At 65.5% G+C, this 21,312-nt stretch overlaps 2 protein-coding genes across 2 annotated transcripts; one reads left to right on the top strand and one right to left on the bottom strand.

Annotated features, from left to right (window-relative positions):
• The first annotated feature begins 96 nt into the window (after positions 1-96).
• NAPSA (napsin A aspartic peptidase) lies at positions 97-7,493 on the top strand. The gene is given in 10 exon segments (XM_054014990.1): positions 97-462; positions 1,402-1,546; positions 1,965-2,088; positions 2,899-3,017; positions 3,681-3,880; positions 4,595-4,714; positions 5,926-6,094; positions 6,414-6,512; positions 6,950-7,187; positions 7,190-7,493. Coding segments are annotated over 10 exon segments (1,356 nt in total). The 5' UTR covers positions 97-400; the 3' UTR covers positions 7,270-7,493.
• Positions 7,494-11,343: 3,850 nt separating this feature from the next.
• LOC128829527 (filaggrin-2-like) lies at positions 11,344-13,529 on the bottom strand. Its single transcript, XM_054014992.1, is given in 2 exon segments — positions 11,344-12,709; positions 12,712-13,529. Coding segments are annotated over 2 exon segments (684 nt in total). The 5' UTR covers positions 13,159-13,529; the 3' UTR covers positions 11,344-12,472.
• Between the last annotated feature and the right edge of the window lie 7,783 nt (positions 13,530-21,312).

The raw sequence follows: 21,312 nt of genomic DNA, 5'->3' as shown, positions 1-21,312 counted from the left end.
AGGGTTATAGGGATGTGGGGTGGGGAGGGTTATGGTACAGGTTGGAGGGCTGTGGGTCTATGGAGCTGTGGGGAAGGGGGCAGGGTTTGAGGGGGGCCGAGGGGCAGGAGCTCCCCCTCGATCCCCTGGCCCAGCGCCCAGCTCCTGCCCCCAATCAGGCCGTGGGGCTCACCCGGTGACACCCCGCCCGCGGCCCGCCTTGCTGGCAGAGCCAGGACTAATGGGGTGCTGCACCCCAGGAGGCCTGGGCCAATCAGACGCTGCACCCCAGGAGGGCTGGGCCAATCAGACGCTGCACCCCAGGTGACCCGGCCAGGGAGAGGAGGCGGGGCCGGCGGGGGCTGAGCGGCTCACTGGCCCGGGGACAGACGGGCTGACAGCCGCCGCCGCACCAGACACCATGGGGGCCCCGGGCTGGGCCGCCCTCCTGCTGCTGGCGCTCGGCACCCAGGCGCTGATCCGGTGAGGGCCCCGGACGCCTGGGTCCTGTCTGGGAGGGGAGTGGGGCGTAGTGGTTAGAGCAGGGGGGGCTGGGAGCTAGGACTCCTGGGTTCTCTCCCTGGCTCTGGAGTGGAGTGGGGGCTAGTGGTTAGGGGGAGGGGGCTGGGAGCCAGGACTCCTGGGTTCACTCCCTGGCTCTGGGAGGGGGCTGGGGTCTAGTGGTTAGAACAGTGGGGGCTGGGGGCCAGGACTCCTGTGTTCTCTCCCTGGCTCTGGGAGTGGAGTGGGGGCTAGTGGTTAGGGGGAGGGGGCTGGGAACCAGGACTCCTGGGTTCGCTCCCTGGCTCTGGGAGGGGAGTGGGGTCTAGTGGTTAGAGCACGGGGGGCTGGGAACTAGGACTCCTGGGTTCTCTCCCTGGCTCTGGGAGGGGAGTGGGGTCTAGTGGTTAGAGCACGGGGGGCTGGGAACCAGGACTCCTGGGTTCTCTCCCTAGCTGGGGGGGGGGAGTGGGGTCTAGTGGTTAGAACTGGTGGCTGGGAACTAGGACTCCTGGGTTCTCTCCCAGCTGAGGGAAGGAGGGGGCGAGCGGGGTCACGGCCAGGATGACGCAGGTGCCACCCTGGGCAGGGGCTGCCTGGCACAGCAGATCAAAGGCTCCCGGTGCCCCACACGCTGGCGGTTCCGGCGCCCCGCCTCACCCAGCCAGTCTCCCGACCAGTCCGGCCAGTTCCAGGCCCCTGCGTGGGACTGGTACCTCCGCTGCTCCCACCTGGCCCCAGGGCGGGGACTGTCTGGCTCAGGGGGGCGGGGACTGGGGCAGGGGCCTGTCCCCTCCAGGGGGGCGCTGGCTCCATCCGGCCCCAGGGCAGGGACTGGCTGGTTGGGAGGGGAGGGGGTTTGGGGAGGTCCTGGGGGGGTCCCGTGGTTTCCCTGCACTGACCCCCCCCTCCCTACGGCAGAATTCCCCTGCGGAAGTTCCCTTCGGTCCGGAGCCGGTTCGGTGGGACGGGGCTCCCCATCGCCGACCTGGGGGCTGGTGGAGGGCCCGGCAGGGGGCCCCACAGCCGCTCAGCTGCCCCACAGCGTCTGCACAATTACATGGACGTGAGGATGTGGGGGGCAGGGGGCTGTGCTGGGGGGTGGTTTGGGGGGGAAAGGGCTTACGCTGGGGGCTGGGGGTGGTTTGGGGGGCTGGGAGGAGTCTGTAGGGCTGGAGACGGCACTGGGGGGCTGGGAGGGAGCAGGGGCTCTGTGGGGCCCGGACTAGGGGACGGAGATGGCACTGGGGGGCCGGGGCTGGGAGAGGGCAGGGGCTCTGTGGGGTCGGGGCTGGGAGCAGGGGACGGGGCTCAGTGGGGCTAGGGCTGGGGGGCAGGGGACAGCACTGGGGGGCTGGGGCTGGGAGAGGGGGGCGCTCTGTGGGGCCGGGGGGGCGGGGACGGCTCTGGGGGGCCGGGCTGGGAGGGGGAGGCGGCTCTGGGGAGCCGGGCTGGCCGCTGACCCTCGGCGCTGAACCCCCCAGACCCAGTACTATGGGGAGATCGGGGTCGGGACGCCCCCGCAGCGCTTCACCGTCGTCTTCGACACGGGCTCGTCCGACCTGTGGGTGCCTTCGGCTCGCTGCTGCCTCCTGCACCTGGCGTGCTGTGAGTGGGGCCTGGGCGGGCTGGGGGGCGCCGTCCGGCCTGTCCCCCCCTCTCCCCCAAGGGGGGCTGCGTCCGTCCGGCCTGTCCCCCCCTCTCGCTGCGTCCGTCCGGCCTGTCCCCCCCTCTCCCCCCAGGGGGGCTGCGTCCGTCCGGCCTGTCCCCCCCTCCCCCCCCAGGGGGGCTGCGTCTGTCTCTCCTGTCCCCCCCGTCCCCCCAGGGGTGCATGGGGGGCTCTGTCAGGGGGGGGCTGCGTCTGTCTCTCCTGACCCCCCCGTCCCCCCAGGGGTGCATGGGGGGCTCTGTCGGGGGGGGCTGCGTCTGTCTCTCCTGACCCCCCCGTCCCCCCAGGGGTGCATGGGGGGGCTCTGTCGGGGGGGCTGCGTCTGTCTCTCCTGACCCCCCCCGTCCCCCCAGGGGTGCATGGGGGGGCTCTGTCGGGGGGGCTGCGTCTGTCTCTCCTGACCCCCCCGTCCCCCCAGGAGTGCATGGGGGGCTCTGTTGGGGGGGGGCTGCGTCTGTCTCTCCTGACCCCCCCCCGTCCCCCCAGGGGTGCATGGGGGGCTCTGTCGGGGGGGGGCTGCGTCTGTCTCTCCTGACCCCCCCCATCCCCCCAGGGGTGCATGGGGGGCTCTGTCGGGGGGGGGCTGCGTCTGTCTCTCCTGACCCCCCCGTCCCCCCAGGGGTGCATGGGGGGCTCTGTCGGGGGGGGGCTGCGTCTGTCTCTCCTGACCCCCCCGTCCCCCCAGGGGTGCATGGGGGGCTCTGTCGGGGGGGCTGCGTCTGTCTCTCCTGACCCCCCCGTCCCCCCAGGGGTGCACACTCACTACTACTCGCTCTTCTCCTGCACCCACAAACGGAACCACACCAAGTTCTCCATCCGCTATGGGAGCGGCAGCCTGAAGGGCTTCCTGAGCCAGGACACGATCACCGTGAGTGGGGGCCCGGACGCCTGGGTTCTCTCCCGGCTCTGGGAGGGGAGTGGGGGCTAGTGGTTAGAGCAGGGGGGGCTGGGAGCCAGGACTCCTGGGTTCTCTCCCCGGCTCTGGGAGGGGAGTGGGGGCTGGTGGTTAGAGCAGGGGGGGCTGGGAGCCAGGACTCCTGGGTTCTCTCCCCGGCTCTGGGAGGGGAGTGGGGTCTGGTGGTTAGAGCAGGGGGGCTGGGAGCCAGGACTCCTGGGTTCTCTCCCCGGCTCTGGGAGGGGAGTGGGGGCTGGTGGTTAGAGCAGGGGGGGGCGAGGGGCTGGGAGCCAGGACTCCTGGGTTCTCTCCCCGGCTCTGGGAGGGGAGTGGGGTCTGGTGGTTAGAGCAGGGGGGCTGGGAGCCAGGACTCCTGGGTTCTCTCCCCGGCTCTGGGAGGGGAGTGGGGGCTGGTGGTTAGAGCAGGGGGGGCGTGGGGCTGGGGGCCAGGACTCCTGGGTTCTCTCCCCGGCTCTGGGAGGGGAGTGGGGGCTAGTGGTTAGAGCAGGGGGGCTGGGAGCCAGGACTCCTGGGTTCTCTCTCCAGCTCTGGGAGAGCAGTGGGAGTCTAGTGATTAGAGTGGGGGGAGGGGCCAGGAGCCAGGACTCCTGGGTTCCATGCCAGCTCTGCTCCCAGGTGTCCAACCTGACGGTGGAGAACCAGACGTTCGCCGAGGCCGTGGACCTGCCAGGGCTGGTGTTTGCGGTAACCAAGTTCGACGGGATCCTGGGGATGGGGTACCCCGTCCTCTCGGTGCGTGGGGTCACCCCAGTCTTCGACAGCATGATGGCGCAGGGGCTGCTGGACCAGAACATCTTCTCCTTCCACCTCCGCAGGTCAAACCCCCGGCGCCTGGACCCCAGAGCCCCCCAACCCCAGAGCCCCCTGGCGCCCTTCGACCCCAGAGCCCCCCGGCACCCAGACCCCTGAGCTCCCAGTGCCCTTCGACCCCAGAGCCCCCCAGTACCCTTCGACCCCAGAGCCCCCCAGTGTCCCTCAACCCCAGAGCCCCCCAGCGCCCAGACCCCTGAGTCCCTCCGTGCCCTTCGACTCCAGAGCCCCCCAGTGTCCCTCAACCCCAGAGCCCCCCAGCGCCCAGACCCCTGAGTCCCTCCGTGCCCTTCGACCCCAGAGCCCCCCAGTGTCCCTCAACCCCAGAGCCCCCCAGCGCCCAGACCCCTGAGTCCCTCCGTGCCCTTCGACTCCAGAGCCCCCCGGCGCCTGGACCCTGGAGCACCTGGAGCCCCCTGGTATCCCTGGACTCCCAGTGCCCGGACCCATGAGCCCCCTGGTGTCCAGCCCCGGAGTCCCCCCCCCCCCACAGTGTCCCCAGACCCCCAGTGCCCAACCCATCCCCCCATCCCCAAACCCTCATTCCCACCAGCACCCCACCCCCAATGCCCCCAGGAGCCCAGGCCCTGCCCCCCCAAAGCCCCCCAGCACCCGAGTTCCCCATCCCTTGGCCAACACCCCAGCCAGCCCCCCTGCCCCCCGCACCCTCCTGCCTGAGATCCCCAGCCCCCAAGCTCTCTCTCACTCCCGGTTTGCAGGGGCTCGGCGGAGGACGGGGGCGAGCTGCTGCTGGGGGGCATGGATCCGGGGCTGTACGAGGGGGAGCTGCATTACGTGCCCGTGTCCCGCAAGGCCTACTGGCAGATCAAGGTGGACAAGTGAGTACCCCCCGGACCCCCCTAAAGCCTCCAGAGCCCCCCAGAACCCCCTAAAGCCTCCGGAGCCCCCCAGAACCTCCCAGACCTCCCCAACTCTCTGGACCCCCCTGAAAACCCTCCCAGTCCTCAGTACCACCCCCCCGAGCCTTGGATCCCCCCTGACCCCCTGGGCCTCCACCTGACCCTCAGATCCCTCCTCAGACCTCCCCAACCCTTTGGACCCCCCAAGGACCCCTCCCGGGGCCCAGAACTGCCCCACGAGCCCTTTGACACTGTCACGGAGTATTGGGGGACTCAGGGCCCTGCATCCCCGGCGTCCTGCGATTCACCATGACTCTCAGCCAGCCAGTAAAGCAGAAGGTTTATTTGGATGACAGGAATACAGTCCAAGACAGGTCTTGCAGGCACAGACAACAGGGCCCCCCTCAGTTAGGTCCAGCTTGGGGTCCCAGGGCATGCCAGCCCACCCCCCTTTGGGGGGTCAGAGCCATCTCTGCCTCCCAGCCATCTCTCCAGCCTGCTTCCAGCACTCTCCTTCAGCGACCCCTCCCACAGCCTTTGTTCAGTTTCCCGGGCCCCGGAGTCACCTGGCCTCCAACCCCCTCCTGGGTTCTCATGTTACACACTCAGGTATGTTCCCTTGGGCCGACTCCCATCCCCCGATGCAGACCATCCTAGTCACACTCCCCTGTCAGCATTCCCACACCCCAGCAAGAACAGTCCCAGTTCGTCACAGACACCCCCCACCCCTGAGCCTCTGGACCATCCCCAACACCCTGGACCCCCACCTGACTCCCAGAACCCTCCAGGGTCCCCCAATCCCTCTGGACCCCCACCCAACCTCCAGACACCCCCCCACCCAGCCCTCAGTACAGCCCTGGACCCTCACCTGACCCACAGGCCACTTGACCCCCACCCAACAGACAGCTCCCCTGACCCTCCCCCCCGATGCCCCCAACCCCCCAGAATTACTCCTGGAGGTCCACCCGACCCCCCTGGGACCACTGATCCCAGAGCCCCCTGCCCCCCAAACCACTCCTAGCCCCCCCAAACTACCCCTGGCCCCCGGCTCGGTCCCAAAAACCAGGCCCGGACCCCCACACTCAACCCCCCAAGCCCACCCTTGAACCCCCATCCAGCCCCCAAATCACTCCCCACCCCCTGAACCCCCATCCTCCCCTTGACCCCCGCCCGGCCTCCCCTCTCCGCAGGATCCGGGTGAAGAAGTCCCGGGGGCGGCACGGGCGCAAGGGGCCGGCTCTCTGCCGGGGGGGCTGCCAGGCCATTGTGGACACGGGCACCTCCCTCATCACTGGGCCCATCAAGGAGATCAAGCGGCTGCACAAAGCCCTGGGGCCCTTCCACGCCCACGGGGGGCAGGTAAGGGGGCCGGATGCCTGGGTTCTAGCCAAGGGGCCTAGGGGTTAGAGCCGGGGGGGCGGGGCTGGGAGCCAGGACTCCTGGGTTCTCTCCCCTGCTCTGGGAGGGTAGCGGGCTCTGGTGGTTAGAGCAGGGGGGGCTGGGAGCCAGGACTCCTGGGTTCTCTCCCCGGCTCTGGGAGGGTAGCGGGGTCTGGTGGTTAGAGCAGGGGGGGCTGGGAGCCAGGACTCCTGGGTTCTCGAGCATGCTGCGCCCCCTGCTGGCTGTGGTGGGGGGGCTGTCTAACACCCCCACACACACCTCCCACGCTCTCCACCAGTACCTGCTGGATTGCGACCAGCTCCCAGGCCTGCCCGAGGTCTCCTTCGTGCTGGGCGGGAAGCCCTTCAACCTGACGGGGGAGCAGTACATGCTGAAGGTGAGGCCCCCCCGGGGGCGATGCTGGGACAGGCTTGGCCCATGGCGGGCTGGGGGCAGCTGCTGGGATTGTCTAGCCTGAGGGGTGGAGAGGGGGGCCAGGGGGTGTCATGCTGGAGGGCGCTGGGCCCAAGGGGGGGAGGGGGCAGTGCTGGGGGGGCGCTGGGCCTGGGGTGGAGAGGGGCGTGGGATGGGCCCATTGGGGGCAAGGGGGGGCAGGGGATGACACTGGGCTCACGGGGTGAGGGGGCATGGGCCCATGGGGGGCAAGGAGTCAGTGCTGGGGGGCGCTGGGCCTGCGGGGAGGGGGGCGTGGGATGGGATGGGCTCATGGGGGGGAGGGGGGTCAGGGGGTGCTGTGCTGGGCACCCAAGGGGGAAGGGTTGCCCCACAGGGCCCAGGCCCCGCCTGACCCCCTCCCCCATCTCCCCCCCCCAGGTGACACAGCTGGGCATCACCATCTGCATCAGCGGGTTCATGGCCCTGGACGTGGCCCCCCCCGCCGGCCCCCTCTGGATCTTCGGGGACGTCTTCCTGGGCCAGTACTACACGGTGTTCGACCGGGACCGGGACCGCGTGGGGCTGGCGCGGGCCAAGTCGCCCCCTCCCCCGGCACCGCGAGAGACGCCCCCACCCAGCACCACGGGGAGCCCCAAAACCCACCCCCCAGCCCTGAGCACCCCCAGCCCACAACACACACCGGGGCCTCAGGACGCCTGGGTTCCACCGGCAGCTCCGGGAGGGGAGGGGGGGTCTAGTGGTTAGAGCGCGGGGGGGGGGCGCGGGGCTGGTGTCACGAAGTTGCAGGGAGTCAGGGCCCTGCACCCCCCACTTCCTGAGATTCACCAGGACTCTCAGAAGCTTTATTAGACGACAGGAACAGGGTACGGAAAACAGGACCCCTCAGCCAGGTCCCTCTTGGGGGGTGGGGAGCCCAGACCCCGGTTCTTGGCCTCCCCCACCCAGCCAGCCCCAAACTGAAACCCCCTCCCACTGCCTCCCCCAGCCACGCCCCCAGCCCCGCCTCCAGCCTTTGTCCAGGTGTCACCTGTTCCCCCCCCCCCCCAGGTTACGCTGGGCAACTGCCACCCCTTCCATGCTGGCCATCAGGTATCATTGCTCGGCGAAGTCACCCCCTTATTTCCCGTCCCCATCTAGTTTTGGTGCAGTACCCCAGGGAAACTGAGGCACGCCCCGTCTCACCTTGCTGGGCGTGGGTCAGCCGATCCGAGAGGGGAATTGTTTCTGGGGGGAGCCACCTCTTTTCCCAGGGAATAGATCTACTAACGGGTCATCCCCCTGCTCCTCCCCATGCCCACACACGGCCACCACCACATTCCCCCTGTCATAATATGGCTTCATCATATTCACATGGTACACCCGGTGGTGGTGTGCCCGGTTCGACAGCTCCACCACATAGTTTACCTCCTTTAGCTTCTTGACAACCTTGAAGGGCCCTTCCCAGGTGGCCTGGAGTTTGTTTTTTCTCACGGAGATGAGCACCATCACCTGATCCCCGGTGGCGAAGGCGCGGGCCCGCGCCGTGCGGTCATACCAGACCTTCTGCTTCCTCTGGGCTCTGGCCAGATTCTTACCCGCCTGCCGTATAACAGTTCGAAAGGCGAAAACCCGGTAGACTCCTGGGGCACTTCCCTGTACGCGAACAGCAGGCAGGGTAAATACGTGTCCCAGTCCTGCGGGTGCTGGTCCGTAAAGGTTTTCAGCATCACCTTTAGCGTCCCATTGAACCTCGCCACCAGCCCCTTGGTGTGCCGGACCCCACATTTCTCCCCCAAGCACCGGAGCAGGGCCGACATGAAGTTGGATCCCTGGTCTGTCAAGGCTTCCTTGGGGAACCCCACTCGGCTGAAGATGGTCAGCAGCGCATCCGCCACAGTGTCTGCTTCGATAGAGGACAAGGCCACCGCCTCGGGGTAGCGGGTAGCGATATCTACCACCACCAGGATGTATTTCTTCCCTGACCAGGTCGTCTGGCTGACAGGTCCCACTATGTCCATGGCCACCTTCTGGAAAGGCTCCTCTATGATGGGCAAAGGCCTCAACGCTGCTTTACCCTTGTCCCAGGCCTTCCCCACCCGCTGGCAGGGGTCACAGGATCCGCAGTACTGTTGGACGATAGTAAAGACCCCAGGCCAGTAAAAGCTCCGTAGCAGCCTCTGCTGGGTACGCCAGGTTCCCTGGTGCCCTGAGAGGGGAATGTCATGGGCCCGGCACAGCAGCTGGCGGCGATACTTCTGGGGTACCACCAGCTGCCTCCTGATCCCCCCGACTCCATTTTCCCTGGGGGAGCCCATTCTCGGTACAGGAACCCCTTCTCCCACAGGAACCTTTTCCGGCCACCTCGTCCCATGGTCTGTACCGCATTGAGGTCGGCCAGGTCCCTTATCTTCCACAAGGAGGGATCCCTCTGTAACTCGGCCTGGAACTCAGCAGCTGGGGAAGGGATGGGGGCCTGCTCCCTCTCGCCGGCTGGGTCGGAAGATGCAGCCCCTCTGAGCCTTGTCCCTGGGTGTTCCCTCCCCACCCGGGTAGGGTCCTGTGCCTCCAGCGAGGTACCCTCCCCGAGGTCAGGGCGTCGTGCCCCTCGCCGGCTCTGGCTACGGCTCATGACCAGGGTGTTCTGAGGGCTGCTTGGCCAGTCCTCTAGGTCACACCCCCCATCAACACATCAGTGGACAAATGGTGGTGCACCCCCACGTCCTTAGGGCCCTCCTTGGCCCCCCATTTCAGATGTACCCTCGCCATGGGCACCTTGAATGGGGTCCCGCCCACCCCCAGCAGGGTCAGGTAGGTATCGGGCATCACACGATCTGGGGCCACCACCTCGGGTCGGGCCAGCGTCACCTCTGCGCCCGTGTCCCAGTATCCATTGACCTTCCTCCCATCCACCTCCAGGGGAACAAGGCACTCGCTCCGCAGGGACAGCCCCATGTCCCCCCTGTAAACTGGGGAGGTGGTCTGGGGCACTTCTCCCTCCTGAGCCGTTGGGAAGCTGCCAGCCCCCCCTGCCTGGGGAGCCTGCCCCTCCTCCCTCGCCCAGTTGACCCGGTGTGGGTCCGGTCTGCACAGTCTGTCCTTGAGCTTGGGGCACTGGGGCCGTATGTGGCCTCTCTGGCCACAGTGATAACAAATCACCTTCCGTTGGCGGTTGGTCCTGACGCTGGATGTTCCCCTTGGGAGGGGGTTCTCCATATTCCCCCATTGGGAGGTCCCAGCGTGACTCTCTCTCTGCATTGTGGTGGGCCGGTTCCTTTGGGACTCCTCCCTGTCATCCCCTCCCTGACTGTCCACAAACTCGTCGGCCAGCCGCCCTGCGTGCTGCGGGTTCTCTGGCTTCTGGTCCAACAACCATCGCCTCAGGTCGGGTGGGCACCGCTCATACACGTGCTCCAGGACAACTAGGTCAAGCAAGTCCTCCTTCGTCTGGGCCCCATCTGCCCACTTGCTGGCGTATCCCTGCATCCGGAGAGCCAGTGTTAGGTATGTGACCTCAGGGGTTTTACGCAGACTCCGGAACTTTTTCCGGTACACCGCGGGAGTCAGCCCCAACGCGTGGAGCAGGGCCTGTTTGAACAGTTCATAGTCCCCTGTCTCCGCCCCTTCCATTCGGCTGTACAGCCCCACAGCTTTGGGGTTCAGTAAGGGGGTGAGAAACCGGAACCTGCCAGCAGGGTCAATCCTGTGCAGCTCGCAGGCCTTCTCAGAGGCCGTCAGGAATTCACCTATGTGCTGCCCTTCCTCACACGGGGACAGGATGCGCTGATCAAAGCCCCAGGCAGTCCTGGGTCCCCCCTCGCTCACCGCAGCGGGGGGCTCTCTGTGCCTCAGCCTCGCCAGCTCCAGCTCATGCTGCTGCTGTTTCTCCTCATCCTCCCACTCTTCCAGTTTTCTCTCCCTCTCCCGTTCCAGCCGCCTCAGCTCCAGTGACGGGGAACTTGGTCGTGAGGATCCCCTGCTGGCCGCGGGGGTCACGGTGCCCCCGGGGTTCGTGTCACTCCTTCCAGCCCCGCCCCAGCCATAGATCGGAGGGGCCTCGGGTGCCCTTGGCATCAGTCCAACCCCTCCCAGCCGGGACAGACACCAGGCGGCTTCTCTCGGGGACAGGCATTAGCTCCTCCGAGCGATCGTGGTCCTCCAGCTGGGTAATCAGCTGTGCTTTGGTGAGCTTCCCAATGCGCAGCCCCCTCTGCTTGCACAGCTCCACCAGCTCCCCCTTAAGGCGATGGAGATACATCTCCCTGCTGGCACTCGCAGGCCTGGGTGCTCTCAGCTCCCCATGGTTTCCAGGAAGACCCCGACTGTGCCACCCTTCTCCAGGTCACCCCCTCTCTGCCAGGGTCAAGCCGCAGACTCCTCTGCCCCTGGCACCGCTCGCCAGGGGACCCCGTTCCTGCAACAGCCCTTCTCGCTGGTCACCCAGCTAGGGGTTAAGCCTAGCTCCTCTCTGAGCCTTCAGCAGGCCTGGCCTCGTCAATCCCCCTTCGTTTTACTGCTCCCCACTGACTCACTGCAGGATGCTCGGTCCACGGGGTGCAGTAGATCCCGCCTCTGCCAGTTGTCTCGGAGTGGGGGTGTCGGGGCCCTGCACCCCCCACTTCCTGCGATGCGCCAGCCGGCCGGGAACACAGACGGTTTATTAGCCGACAGGAACAACCCAAACCAGAGCTTGTGGGTACAGGAAACCAGGACCCCTCAGTCAGGTCCCTCTTGGGGGGCAGGGACCCCAGATCCAGGTTCTGGGCCTCTCCCCGTCTCCCCAGCCAGCTCCAAACTGAAACTCGCTCCAGCCGCCTCCCCCAGCCCCCCCCTCCTCCTCCAGCCTTTGTCCAGTTTCCCGGGCAGGTGTCACCTGGCCCCAGCCCTCTCCTGGGCTCAGGTTACGCAGGGAAACTGACACCCTTTAGGTGCCGGCCCTCAGGTATCATCCCGCAGTGAAGTCACCTCCTTGTTCCCATCCCCATCTAGTACTGGTGCAGCACCCCAGGGAAATTGTGTTAGCAGAAGACAGTAAACTAGTAAAACTCCCCTGCACCATTATCAGGTTAATACTTCCTACTCCTTTCTCTGTCACAGCTGGGAACCAGGACTCCTGGGTTCTCTCCCTGGCTCTGGGAGGGGAGTGGGGTCCAGTGGTTAGAGCAGGGGGGGCTGGGAACCAGGTGTCACAGAGTTTGGGGGAGTCAGGGCCCTGCACCCCCGGCTTCCTGCAATTCACCGGGACTCTCAGGCAGCCAGTGACACAGAAGGTTTATTTAGCCGACAGGAACACAGTTCAAGGCAGGTCTTGCAGGTACAGACCACAGGACCCCTCAGTCAGGTCCATCTTGGGGGGCCAGGGGAGGCCAGGAGGTCTGTCTGGCCTCCCCTCCATTCCCCCAGCCAGCTCCAAACTGAAAACTCTCCAGCCCCTCCTCTGCCTTTGTCTCTTTCCTGGGCCAGGAGCTCACCTGATCTCTTTGTTTTTTAACATCTTTGGTTGGCAACTTTGCAGGGGAGGGGCCCAGGCCATCAGTTGCCAGGAGACAGGCCGGTCACACTGGCCCCCCTAGGGCTCTGCAACAATCACCCCCCCCAGACACTCGAGAAATGCATAGGGGAAACTGAGGCACCCACACAGTATTCAGAGAAAACATTAAGAACAGTCCCACTTCGTCACAACAGGACTCCTGGGTTCTCTCCCCGGCTCTGGGAGGGGAGTGGGGACTAGTGATCAGAGCGGGGGGAGGGGTTGCTTTGGGGTGAGGCCTTAATGTCTGAGCAGCAAACCGAGGTACAGAGTTAATCGGGGCCCTCCTGCCCCCCCTCCAGCACAGACCCCCCTCAACTCCCCCCCCCCCCACTCCCCATGCTCTAGGGCGTCAGAGAGAGAGGCTGGAGCGGGGCGGCCAGGGCCCGAAACCAGTCAGCAAAGCCAGGCCCTGCCACCAAGCAATCACCTGCTCAGCCCGCCGGGTCACAGACATGGGAAAACATGGAGTGGAGTGTCCGTGTGTCCTTCCCGTGTGTGTCCGTGTGTCCTCCCCACGTGTGTCTCTTTGTCCTTCTTATGTGTCCATGTGTCCTTCCCGTGTGTGCCTGTGGCCTATCCACATGTGTGTCCTCCCCGTGTGTGTCTGTGTGTCCTCCCCATGTGTGTCTCTTTGTCCTTCTTATGTGTCCATGTGTCCTTCCCGTGTGTGCCCGTGGCCTATCCCCATGTGTGTCCTCCCTGTGTGTGTCCATGTGTCCTCCCCATGTGTGTCTCTGTGTCCTTCCCGTGTGTCCATGTGTCCTTCCCATGTGTGCCTGTGGCCTCTCCCCATGTGTGTCCTCCCCGTGTGTGTCCGTGTGTCCTTCCCGTGTGTTCTCCCCATGTGTGTCTCTGTGTCCTTCCCGTGTGTGTCTGTGGCCTCTCTCCGTGTGTGTCTGTGTGTCCTTCCCATGTGTGTCCATGTGTCCTCCTTGTGTGTGTGTCCGTGTGTTCTCTGTGTATCCATGTGTCCTTCCCATGTGTGTCCGTGGGCTCTCCCCATGTGTCCGTGTGTCTTTCCCGTGTGTCCATGGGTGGTGTCCTTCCCATGCGTGTCCGTGTGTCCTTCCCGTGTGTGTTCATGAGTCCTCCCTGGGTGTGTCCATGAGTCATCCATGTGTCCTCCCCGTGTGTGTTCATGCGTCCTCCGTAAGTGTCCGTGTGTGCTATCTGTGTGTCCGTCCCGTGAGTATCTGTGGGCTCTCTCCATGTGCCGTCTGTGACGGGGCAGGGAGTGGGGCGGATTGACCTGGGGATGTCGCAGGGGAGTTGTACTGGGACTGTCTGCATGGGGGATGGGATAGCAGGGGGTGACTTCACTTGAGGGGCGATACCTGAGCCTGGAGGGGGCTGGGGCCGGGTGACACCTTCTGCCCAGGAAAGTGGACAAAGGCTGGAGGAGCGGGTCGGGGAAGGCTGGGGGAGACGGCTGGAGGGGGTTTCGGTTTGGAGCTGGCCGGGGAAATGGAGGGGGGCCAGATGGGGCTCTGGCCTCCCTGCCCCAAGATGGACCAGACTAAGGGGTCCTGGTCTCTGTACCCACAAGCTCTGTATTGGGCTGTTCCTGTCGGCTAATAAACCGTCTGTATTCCCGGCTGGCTGAGAGTCACGTCTGACTGCGGAGTTGGGGGGCAGGACCCTCTGACTCCCCCAGAACCCCCCCGGACGGACTCGCTGCGGGAGGCGCACAGGGGGACGGGGATGCTGAATGCTCCGGGCTCAGCCCCAGGACGGTGGAAACTGTGGCAGCTTCTTGCCCGGGGACAGTCTGCTCCGAGAGAGGAGGACCCCCCAGAGTCCTGCCTGGCTTCGTAGGGAGCAGGTCAGAGCGTCGCCCCGTGACTCCGGGACACAGACAGGCGGCTCGGCAGCTCTCCCCAGCACTTGACTCGGGTGGCGAAGGTGTCCCAGCTCCGTGGCTACACGCTAACACATATGTGCCCGTCACTATGGAGCAGCTCGCTCGGCAGCGTCTCTCCACCGGCACAATCACGCCCCGATGCAGTGACTTACTGACCCGGCCCCTCCAAAACCTCCCTGTCCATCGTCCCGGCTTCCCGGCCTCAGGAGGGGGCGGGGTGTCCGCCCACAGGGCCTGGGCTGGTGCCGTCACTCTGGGCTGGAGTGGGTTTGTGGCACCACATGTTCCCGAAAGCACCAGGCCTTTGCCACGTTCCCAGGCCGGACGGGGAACCGGCGAGCAGGCATCCGTGCCACGGCAGGGCCTGACGTCGGGGAAACTGAGGCACACACAGTCTTCATAAAAAACAATCTGAGAATTCCCGCTTCCGAAAATTCCCGTTGGTTCGTAACCCGGCTTCTGCTGACTTTGGCAGGCTCCTGGCTTGGACTGCGCCCCGCATCAGCCAACCGCCCCCCCCACACCTACACCCCCACACCCCCACTAATTCTCCAGCGGAGCCGGGGGGCCCCGGGGCTGGGCCAAGCCGTCAATAAACAGAGCTGGTTACCAAGGGCCTGACTGGTCTTCACTGCTGGGCAGGGCAGGGGGCTGGGTGTTTGGGGGCAAGCGGGGGGGCTGGGTGTTTGGGGGGGTTGGGTATTGGGGGGCAGGCAGGGGCAGGGGGTTTTGGGGTAGAATGTTGGGGGGCAGGCAGGGGCTGGGGGGTTGGGGGCAGGTAGGGGGCTGGGGGTTTGGGAGGGTAGGGGAGTTGGGGGAGCAGGCGGAGACTGGGGGTTTGGGGGCAGGTGGGGGGCTGGGTGTTTGGAGGGGTAGAGTGTTGAGGGAGCAGGCAGGGACAGGGGGTTTGGGAGTAGGATGTTGTGCGGCAGGCAGGGGCTGGGGGGTTGGGGGCAGGTAGGGGGCTGGGTGTTTGGGGGGAGTAGAGTGTTGGGGGACAGGCGGGGGTTGGGGGACACAGAGGTCAGCCCATACCACAGGATTGAGGGATGCAGGGACTCAGGGGTTTTGGGGGTCCCCCTGGGTACCCCCCATCCCCTTCTAATCCAGCCATCCCTGCAAACCCCCCCCCGATGCCAGGGGCTCCATGAACCCCCATTCCCCCTTTCCTGCAGAAAACCTGCCCCAGACCGAGAGACGCCAGGAGCCCCAGTTCGGCCGCTCCTCCCACGGAGATGCACGGGGGGGCCGGTGCTGCAGGCCAGAGCCTGCCTGGGAAGAAGCGGGGTCGGGGGGAGGGGAGCTGGGCTGGCTCCAGCCGGCTCCAGGTCAAAGGGGCAGAGAATTCGGGGCAGCCCCAGGCCAGACTCTGTAGGTCCCAGGACCTGGGCACGTGGGGCCTTCGGGGCTGAGAAACTGACCTGGGGTTGTAGAGCCCCTCCCCCCCCCATGTAGAGCCCCTCCCCACTCCCCCGGTCTCTAACCCCGCGTAGAGCCCCCCGACACCTGGTCTCTATTGCCGTGTATAGCCCATTCCCCCCTCCCCCAGTTGCTATCCCCGTGTAGACCCCCTCCCCTCTCCTCTGGTTTCTATCCTTCTGTAGAGCCCCTCCCCCGGTCTCTATCCCTATATAGCGCCCTCCCCCAGTCTTTATCCCGTATAGAGCCCACCCACCCCCGGCCTCTATCCCCATGTAAAGCCCCTCTTCTGGTCTCTATCCGTGCAGAGCTCCCCATTCCCCCCAGCTGCTGAGTGCGACAGGCGTGGGGGGAGGGGGTACTCCGATTTGGGGTGGGGGGATGGGGTGAATGTTTGGGAACAGGGCCCCCGGGGGGCAGGCGGGGAGTCCGTGGAGGGGGAGACCTGGCGCTATGGGGGGACATAGGGCACATTTTGATCCCCCCCAAACAATCTTCAGGAGTCCCCGAATTACTCCCTGAAAGGCCGAAAAATCCACAAGGGGGGGGCCTCGGCCTGTATGAATTATCAGCCCCCGTCACCCCCCAGGGCTCTGCCCAGCTGGGGGGAGGGGGGGTAACTAGTGACATCCAGGGCCCCAACCCCAGGGCCCCCAGTTACCAGCTCGGTTAGGGGCAGTTTGAGGGTAGGACCCAAGCAGCTGTGAGAGGCTTTGTGTGTGTGTGTCTGTTACCTGTGTGCTTCCCACATTTGCACACGCGTGTGTGAGAGACATGTCTTCGCATGCGTGCACTATCTGTGTGTGTGTGTCACCAGCGTGTGCACGATGTGTGAAACGGATGGGTTTGGTTTTGTGTGCATACCTGGACAGGGGGAGGGCGGGTAGTTGGGGTCCATCTCTCCCCTCCCCCCAGCTCCCCTCCCCTCCTGACTCTGCAGGGTTAATGCAGCCACTTGCTGCCCCCCAACCCCGATCCTGTCCCCCCACCAGGCTGTGTGGTCCCCATTATCCCCCCTCGGTCTCCTCCCAGCGCCCCCCCTTTCCCTCCAGCGACTCCCCCCTCCTCCCCAGTGACTTCCCCCTTCCCCCCAGCAACTCCCCATCGCCCCAGCGACTCCCCCACCTCTTCCCTCCCAGAGCCCCCCTCATCCCCCCAGCAACTCCCCCTTCCCCCAGCAACTCCCCTACCTCTTCCCTCCCAGAGCCCCCCCCACTTCTCCCCAGCAACTCCCCCTTCTTCCCCCCTCCTCCAGCAACTCCCCATCCCCCCAGTGACTCCCCCGCCTCTTCCTTCCCAGAGCCCCCCTCATCCCCCCAGTGACTCCCCCCTCCCCCCAGCAACTCCCCATCCCCCCAGCAACACCCCCACCTCTTCCCTCCCAGAGCCCCCACTTCCCCCAAGTGACTCCCCCTCTTCCTCAGAGACTCCCCCTTTCTTCCCCCCTCCCCCAGCAACACCCCCACCTCTTCCCTCCCAGAGCCCCCTCTTCCCCCAAGTGACTCCCCCTCTTCCTCAGAGACTCCCCCTTTCTTCCCCCCTCCCCCAGCAACACCCCCACCTCTTCCCTCCCAGAGCCCCCCCCGCAATTTCTTTGCAGGGTCTCTAAGGTGGCTCCGCATTCAAAGCATTGACTGGGCCGGCCCCCCCCCCGCCGCCCCCCATAGCGTGGGGGGGGGTTGCAGTTACTGACCGTGCTACCCCCCCCCCCGCAGCAGCCGCTACCTGCGCTGCCCCCCCCCACTGCGCCCCACTGACCTCTCGTGCCGGGTGGGGGGGCCCGATCCGCCCCCCCGCCCCCCCCGGAGTGGCCAGGCTCCGCCTCCCGGGCGGTGACGTCATAGCCGGCTCCGCAGTCTCGGCAGCGGCAGCAGCAGCGGCTCCGCAGCGCCAGGTTCGCCGCGGGGGGGGGGAGGGACCAGCGCCAGGATCGGGCCCCGCCAGCAGGATCCGGCCGCCTTCGCCCCGCGCCGCCCTGCGCCGCCCGCCCCCCCGCGGGACGTGGTGGAGCCCCCCCAATAACGGGGGGGGCGTTGAGTGACAAGTGAGTATCGGCTGGGGGGGTGCGGGGGGGTACCTGGGGGGGGTGACAGGGGTCTGCGTGGAGGGAGGGGGGCTGTGAGCAGCTCCTGGCTCAGCAGGCGGGGGGGGGCCTGGCCTGGCCTGGAGGCTGCACCCCCCCCCCCCAGGAACTGACTGAGTATCTCTGGATTCGGGGGGGGGGGATCTCAGCCTTGGACAGATTGTGTGTGTGTGTGTGTGTGTCGGTGTGTGTGTGTCAGGGTGTGTGTGTGTGTGTGTGTGTGTCGGGGTGTGTGTGTGTGTGTCGGGGTGTGTGTGTGTCGGGGTGTATGTGTATGTGTCAGGGTGGGTGTGTGTCGGGGTGTGTATGTGTCAGGGTGTGTGCAGGTGTTGGGGTGCATGTGTCAGTGTGTGTGTGTGTGTGTTGGGGTGTGTGTGTGTGTGTGTGTTGGTGTTGGGGTGTGTCTGTCAGTGTGTGTGTGTTGGGGTGTGTGTGTATGTGTTGGGGTGTTGGGGTGTGTCTGTCTGTGTGTGTGTTGGGGTGTGTGTGTATGTGTTGGGGTGTTGGGGTGTGTCTGTCAGTGTGTGTATGTGTGTGTAGGTGTTGGGATGTATCTGTCAGGGTATGTGTGTGTCAGTATGTGTGTTTGTGTGGGTGTGTGTGTGTGTGTTTTGGGGGTTATGTGTTGGGGTGTTGGAGTACGTGTGTCAGGGTGTGTGTGTGCGTTGTGGTGTGTGTGTATGTGTTGGGGGGGTGTCAGTGTGCATGTGTCGGGGTATGTGTGTCAGGGTGTGTGTGTTGGGCGGTGTGTGTCAGGGGGGCTCTGGGATGCTGATGATTTTAGACACAGAAGAGGGACCCCAGGAGCGAGAAAGAAACACAAAGAGGGAATGCGCACACCCGGTGAACACACACAAGGCACACACAACCGCACACACACACCAGCATATACACACGCACACAGAATGCCCATGCAAACAGAATGTACATACACAGAGCACATACACCAATGGGGACACACACACACAGTGAACACACACCAGCACATACACACATCAATGGACACACACACACACACAGAGTGCGTACATGCACACAGTGAACACACACCAGCACATACACACACACACATCAATGGACACACACACACAGAGAGTGCGTACATGCACACAGTGAACACACACAAAGCATGCACACACCAATAGACACAAACGCACACACCAATAGACACAAACACACACACAGCCCACAGGAATACAGTGAACACACACCAGCACATACACACACACACCAACGGCCACATACACACACACACAGAGCCCACAGGCACACAGAGAGCACTCACATACACACGCACACACCAGTGGACACACTCACAGTGAATTACACAGGCACGCCGAGCGTGCACTCACCCACATGCACACACAACCCCTCCCCACATGCATACGCCAAGTACGCATGCACACAAACACACACTCACAGCGCGCACACATGCAGAGTGTACACACACACATACACACACACACACACACACACACAGTCAGCGAGTTCCTGGGACGCTCCCTGAGCAAAGCCTGTCCGGCCCCCCGGGACTGGGCTGCCTGGGGGCCAGGGGGCAAATCCACACACTGGGGCAATTGAGAGAAGGGAGGGGGCAGAACGAGGGGACCCAGCCCCCCTAGCACCCCCCCACATCCAGCCCCCCCTGAACCCCCATCCCCAACCCCACCCCCCACAACCCTGCCGGAACTGCCCCCAGATTCCCCAAATCCCCCCCACATCCAGACCCCTGACCCCCACCCCCACTCCCCCAGAACCCCCCGGAACTACTGCCAGACCCCCCTCAGAACCCCCACATCCAGCCTGAGGCCCTCCAGAACCCTCACACACATCCAGCCCCCCCGAACTCCCACCCCCCACAACCCCCCCACATCCAACCCCCCCAGAACTGCCCCAGACCCCCAAATCCCCCCTCACATCCAGACCCCCTGACCCCCCCAGAACTACCGCCAGCCCCCCCCAGAATCCCCACATCCAGCCTGAGGCCCCCCAGAATCCTCACACACATCCAGCCCCCCAACCCCCCCCAGAACTGCCCCTTGCCCCCCCAAATCCCTCCACATCCAGACCCCCTGACCCCCCCCATCGCCCAGAACCCCCCGGAACTACGGCCAGCCCCCCCAGAAACCCCACATCCAGCCTGAGGCCCCCCAGAACCCTCACACACATCCAGCCCCCCAAACCCCCCTGGAACTGCCCCCTGCCCCCCAAATCCCCCCCACACCCAGCCTGAGACACCCCCTCAACTCCAGCCCCCTGGAATGTCCCCCAGCCCCCCCCCCACTGGAAAGCTCACACCCGGCCCCAGAGACCCCCTTCGGGGTACCCCCCACACCCCCAATACCCTGCACACCAGCCCCCCCTCGGCATGCACCCCGGTACCAGTCCCTCAGTCCCCCTTCAGGATCTTCCCCAGAGTCTACCCCCCCGTGGACCCCCCCGCACTCAGCCGTCCCATAGCCCCCCACAGCCCAGCTGCGGCAGGTTCTGGGTGCGGGGGGGGGGGCTTCACTCCCCCCCCCCACCGGATCTGCTGAGGCAGCCGTCCTGGCTCCCAGCCCCTCCCCCCCCCGCGCCTGTCCCGCCTCCCGCCCCCCCGCGCCTGAGGGGGGGGGAGATCAGGGGGAGGTGTATTGGGGGGGCAGCTTAGCATCCTTGCTGGGGGGGGGGTCCCTGCGACTCCCATGAGGTATTTATGCCGCGGGGGGGGGGAAGCCGCTAGCCTCAGTTACACAAGAGTCCCTGGGAAGGACGCGGGGGGGGGGGGGGGCTGCAGCGAGTTTGCAGCAAAAGTTGGGGGGGAGGGGGAGGGAAGCAGCCCCCCCCCAAGGTGAAAGCTGAACCCTTTCAGCTAGAGCAGGGTGGGGGGGAGGGGAGGACTGCAGGCTCCGGACCCCCCCCCCCCACGACTGAGTGCACAGCCCCTTGAGGGGAGAGCAGCGTCCCCCCGTCCCAGTCTCCAGCCCCAAAGTCCCCCCCCCCCGCCTCGCCAGCCGGGTCCCTGCAGCACCTGCAGTCCCCAGCCGGGACCCCAGGGGCCGAGGGGGGCTGTGAGGGGGGGAGCAGGGGAACGGGGGCAGATACAGAGACGGGGGGCAGGAGCAGGGAGAGTTGGGGGGGGGTCTGTTTGGGGGGAGGGTCCCTGATCTGAAACCCAAACACACTCTGGAAAGGAAAGGAAAGAGAGAAAGTGCAGGGACAGAGGGACTGGGAAAGGCTCAGAGGACGGATGGAGGGGACAGGGATGGAGAGAATGGGAAAGACTCGGCAGAGGGATTGAGGGATGGAGGGAATAGGAAAGTCTCAGCTGAGGGAGGAGGGACAGAGGACAGGGAGGGAAGGAGAGAATGGGAAAGGCTCGGTGGAGGGACAGAGGGCTGGAGGGACAGAGGTTCGGCGGAGGGCTGGAGGGAATGGGAAAGGCTCGTTGGAGGGCTGGAGGGATGGAGGGGACAGGGATGGAGGGAATGGGAAAGGCTTGGCAGAGGGTTGGAGGGATGGAGGGACAGAGGGCTGGAGGGATGGAGGGAATGGGAAAGGCTCATCGGAGGGCTGAAGGGACGGAAGGGACAGGGATGGAGGGAATGGGAAAGGCTTGGCAGAGGGTTGGAGGGATGGAGGGAATGGGAAAGGCTCATCGGAGGGCTGAAGGGACGGAAGGGACAGGGCTGGAGGGACAGAGGGAAGGAGGGAATGGGAAAGGCTCGTCAGAGGGCTGAAGGGACGGAAGGGACAGGGATGGAGGGATGGAGGGACGGAGGCTCAGCGGAGGGCTGGAGGGAAGAAGGGCTGGAGGGAAGGAGGGAATGGGAAAGGCTCGTCGGAGGGCTGGAGGGACAGAGGGACGGAGCCCGCACTAACCTTGCTCCACTTGTCTCTCTCTCTCTCTCTCTCTTTCTCTCTCAGCG

Source organism: Malaclemys terrapin (genome assembly GCF_027887155.1).
Source record: "Malaclemys terrapin pileata isolate rMalTer1 chromosome 20 unlocalized genomic scaffold, rMalTer1.hap1 SUPER_20_unloc_2, whole genome shotgun sequence".
Lineage (NCBI taxonomy): Eukaryota > Metazoa > Chordata > Testudines > Emydidae > Malaclemys > Malaclemys terrapin.
Note: the sequence above shows the minus strand (reverse complement) of the source record. Positions and strands in the feature narration are given on the sequence as shown.